General features: G+C 40.0%; 1 protein-coding gene across 1 annotated transcript; it reads right to left on the bottom strand.

Annotated features, from left to right (window-relative positions):
- Nucleotides 1–606: 606 nt before the first annotated feature.
- Nucleotides 607–2,067, bottom strand: LOC116028904 (protein SHI RELATED SEQUENCE 1-like). The gene is made up of 2 exons (XM_031270759.1): nt 1,410–2,067; nt 607–1,257 (listed from the first exon to the last, which is right to left on the bottom strand). Exons 1-2 carry the CDS (start codon nt 1,693–1,695, stop codon nt 908–910), a joined length of 636 nt encoding a protein of 211 aa, XP_031126619.1. The 5' UTR covers nt 1,696–2,067; the 3' UTR covers nt 607–907.
- Between the last annotated feature and the right edge of the window lie 2,660 nt (nt 2,068–4,727).

The raw sequence follows: 4,727 nt of genomic DNA, 5'->3' as shown, positions 1-4,727 counted from the left end.
GATATATACTAAAAAAAAAGAGAAATGTTTCAAATTCACACTTTAGTATTGGATATATACTAAGGAAAGATAAATGTTTCAAATTTACACTCTTTATATATTAATATAAGAGGTGTACGTGAGTTATATAGATGTGGAAAACCACATCTCTCATTGTTAGTTGCATAATAGATAATGAGAAACAAAATAAGATTAGTTTTTGATATATTTGGTTCGGGTGAAAGTGTGAAACCGGAGACTAACCGGTAAATTATGTGTGTAGGCGTAATAGGAGGGAAGGAGTAGAAGGGGCCAGAGCGCAGGCAAGTTTTACTCAATTTGCCATAGTTTTTAAACTACAAAGTAGTACTAATAATTGGGGTGAGTTTGAATAAAGAATTGGCTAAGGAGGGGTAAATGCATTGTGTGTGTCCATAAAGATTGCAACACATGGTGTTTTAGGGCGGCAAAGGAACATAAAATCGGGGGAAAAGTTGCATTGAAGTTCATAAACAAACCATAATTAATGCAATAAACAATGGGGGGAATTCAGGCTAGCTATAAGACAAACTGCTGAACCATATGCACAACATGGAAGCCATAATAAAGGTTTTAGACCAAGTGAGATGACCCAAACAATTCTTCATTGGAATTGCAAATGAATAACAGCTAGCTATAAGCTATAGCTACATTCTCTCTCATAGCAATTTTTTTTTTTGGGTGAGTGTTTTTTTTACAAGTACTATTAACTCTGTTACAATGTAGTATCTATTCATACATACTTTTGTAACCAAAGCATAAAGAGTCAATACCCACCAGAGTTTGAACTTGTAACCTCCCACTTGAGAGAGTTACAGCTATGTCGCTCGACCAGATCTTTGGCAGGGAGGGTGTTTGAATGCAAAGAAAATGGTTATTTGCAAGCTAGCTATGATTTTGGGTACGGGAAGAAATGCGTACCGGGCATGAAATTAGTAGTACTAAAAGGACTAGGGTAAGAAGGTGGCGACGCATTACTGGTGGCGGCAGTCGCGGCGGTGCTAAGGAGATTACTGGGCTGTTGTTGAAATCCGCCACCGCCGGAGGAGCTCTCGCCGGCGGCGTTGTACCGGCTCTCCGGTCCTTGGTCGTAGAGAATCCCCTTGAACACGTGCCCCGCTATGTTCACCGACGTCTGGTACGCGTACTGATCCTCCCCATTGTCCACCGCGCTCACCCGCACGCATCTGAACACCGCCGGAAAACTCACCTCCGCCGGAAAATTCCCCTCTTCCCCACCTGCAAACCGCAAACCAACACATCTATAAGTATTTGTCTCAGATTAATTGTTTTCAAATACTATATACTATAATGTCTGATCCCTAACTAGGGCTTGTGTAATGATAGGGTGGAAGTGTGAGGCTAGTGGGACCAGCAGTAACAGTACCTACCGAAAAAGGGGGGATTTTGCAGTTGCCTGTAGCGTTTAGGGTTAGCAGTAAGGGGGTGTTGAGAAGCAGTGGTGGAAAGGTGGTGATGTCTGGGCCGTCTCTTACAAACGGGGACCCAAGTGCTCTTAATATGGGTCGGACACTCAAACCCTCTGCTCTTACAACAAGTTCTGCACCGCATGTACGCGCAATCCTTCTTGGATTGGTTCCCACAGTCTTGGCATCTGCTATTGCTCCCTGAGCTCCCTCCTTCCTGTTCATCATCATCCCTCATCGTCATCATCATCCTCGATTCAATCTCTCTCTTCTGCCGATCATTCACAACTACTTACCTATCTACCTCTCAGCGCTAGTCCTCCCCACAAGCACAACTACTTACTTGCCTATCTCTTAGTGCTGGTCCTCCCAGCACACACAACTACTCACTTGCCTACCTCTTAGCGCTGGTCTTCCCGCAGGCTGCATCGTCATGCGGGGCGATTCAGCGCTGTTTCCATGAGAACCTAGCTAGATAGACTTTGTAGGTCTATTAATAGATTTTTATCTACAAAAGTGTGGGAATTGAAGCTAAGGACTAGTTGATTTGGTGGAGGTGTGTATATATGGGTGCGGTTGGTTGGGGTTTGCTTATATGGAAAGCTATATTTTCAGGTCGCCAAGCAGCTTTCCACCCGTGGGAATTTCTATTGTTTTGACCAACAAAAGTGTTGCCGTACACATATATTACTGTAGTATATAGTAGGGGGAGCTTTCGGAAAAGAGTGAACCATACACTCATACATGTAAGCTAGCACTACTAGCCATAGCAGTACATTGTACACATATTTATTTATATATAAAATCATATAGGCCTTAGCTTATAGGGTTACTGTTTCTTGTATAGTAATATTGTTTTTTTCTTTTTGGTATTATAATATAGTCTTGACATATGTGCCAATAGTGCCATATACATACAAATATATATAATCAAGTACAAAATACACGGCTAAAAGAGAAGTAAAAATGAATAAATAACAATGTTTCAGAAGGCGCTAGTCGGGCACCCCTAGCACCTAAGTGGTCGAGCAATTCAATTTTTTCACTAAACGCTAAGTTGTTAGACTGTTACAATCCTCAAAACTAATCAACTACATATGTTAGATAGTTAGTTTAATATATGGCTAGAAGAATATAAAAGATGAGCAGCGAACATGTAAAAGAAAATCACTCATTGAGTTGAGCACCTACTCAACCGAGTTAGACACCGACTAGATCTTAAATTGTGTCGGTCTAAGGGTGCCTAACGCCTAATCGATGGTTAAGCCATTAAAATAACATTTCATATAATGCTCATTCTATATGCTTTCCCTTTTCTTCATTTTTTTAATCCACCCGAGGAGAATTGAAGGGCGAAAGACAATAATACTAAAAGGATCTCTCTGAAACGTGGAACACTCCATTTGTGGGACAGACAGGCCAGGGCAGGACGCTTGATATGTGGGGGATTATATGAAACGGCTGGTTTGGTTAATGTGCAGAAAAATAACGTGGATGGATAAGATCAATATATAGCCTTAATTAGCTTGCATGACCGACAGCCAGTTGGATTAACCTTAATTTAAAAAATCTGGGACTTATATAAGCGAATCCATGTACGTATTATGTTGGGTAACTTAATTAGCGACCTAGGCAGACAAAGTAGCAGCAGTCAACTTAGTCGGCGAGGAAAAGCATTTTGTCGTTAACTAAAGCAATACATTCATGCACGGTCTGTTCCCTGGCCTTGCCAAATGTCAACAAGATAGCGAGAAACCCTCGCGGCTCTAGCGGCCCCGGACCATGAAACACCGCAGAGCTTTACGCCTGGACCCTGGCGCACGTGCAATGTGTCACCCAGACAAAACATAAAATCTACCACAACCTTTCAATTATTACTCCTTAAATCTTCTTTTTCCTCTCTATAACATCGAGGTCCTCAACCACTACTCAAAGATCAATTCGAATCTAATATAAATCATGCTGTGACGTTTGTCGTTTGACATGACTTAAAGTTTTTTAACCCAACTCACTTTTACCATAATTTATTTTTTCACATACTTTGAATTATGTATGAACGCCTCTAAATCAGAATTAGGGTTAGACCGATGCATGTGCTCGTCGCCCGTTTGTCGACCTGCAGTAGCCAGTAGGGGAACTTTATAGTTACAATTTGTTGCTAACAAGAATGGTTGATTTTCTTAAATCAAAGTGTATTATCATCAATCACATTAAAAACATTCAGGAATAAACAAGGATCTATCGGATCTATCACCTAACATGAACTTGGCAGGTTCGTGTATGAATGACTAAATATGTCAGATCAGTTTTTGGACCATAAACAGCACTAAATTAAAGCCCATAGTGGGGGGTTTATGCAAAACTTGATTACCGACCACATTCATTATTCTAATCCGTAGGAAAATTGTGGTTTCATTAATTAATTAGGTTATGGCGTTTACTTCTTTTTTTTTTTTTTTTGATTCCCCATTATGTATGTCCTCTTTCTTTGGCTTTTTCTTGTGTTGTAATTAACAGATTCTCCACTATGTCAAAAATGGGAAACATCAACGTTTTCAGACATTATGCTGTAAATCATTCACATGTATGAAAATTAAAAAAAGGGGAAGAAAAAGATAAGGTCTGTTTGGGGTCTACCCATAAACAAACATGAATGTCAAAAGCTAAGGGTACTCATAGTATCTCTGGTTCTGACAGTTGTTCCCTGGGGGGATATATTGTGAATCCGGAATTATATCATCATGAAATTATGAGATTTTATTGAGATAATGAGCCAAGCCCATTTTTAGTTGGGCCTGAATAAATAGCATTATGGGTCGAGTAAGTCATATGGGTCACAAGGACCGGCCCAAGAAACTGCACGAGCCAGGAAAATGAGTTGCGGAAAGGTCCAGCCTGCTAAACGAAGAGCCCAACCTATCTTCAAAACCAGATAATTAAATGTGTTAAGCAATTTTTTTATTAGCTTAATTTGTAGTGCAATAAAATTCATGACTAAATTTTCTGGTTTCCGGCATAAACCAATAATTTTTTTTTTTTTTTTTCTGTTAGGTTTCCGCCCATAACCGAACAAGGTGATGAACAACTGCGAAAGCATTTGTTAAGGATGTTTTCATTAATCAAGAACGAAAGTTGGGGGCTCGAAGACGATATTGCTGCAACATATGTCATTTTAGTTGGGTCATTCAATTAAGAAGTATAATAAGCTATATAAGAAATAAATATGACATTTTGGCCAAGACCGTGCCCATCGTAGGCACCTCGTGTGCCCATCTCACATCA

This window comes from Ipomoea triloba, chromosome 9 (assembly GCF_003576645.1).
Source record: "Ipomoea triloba cultivar NCNSP0323 chromosome 9, ASM357664v1".
NCBI lineage: Eukaryota > Viridiplantae > Streptophyta > Magnoliopsida > Solanales > Convolvulaceae > Ipomoea > Ipomoea triloba.
The sequence above is the reverse complement of the archived record's forward strand: the minus strand, read 5'-3'. Positions and strand labels throughout refer to the sequence as shown.

Bases quoted from the DNA above. Each gene is read 5' to 3' on its own strand.
- LOC116028904 (XM_031270759.1), bottom strand. From the start codon at position 1,695: ATGATGATGACGATGAGGGATGATGATGAACAGGAAGGAGGGAGCTCA. The intron at 1,258-1,409 runs GTAGGTACTGTT...TGCGGTTTGCAG, and splicing joins GCAAAATCCCCCCTTTTTCG to GTGGGGAAGAGGGGAATTTT.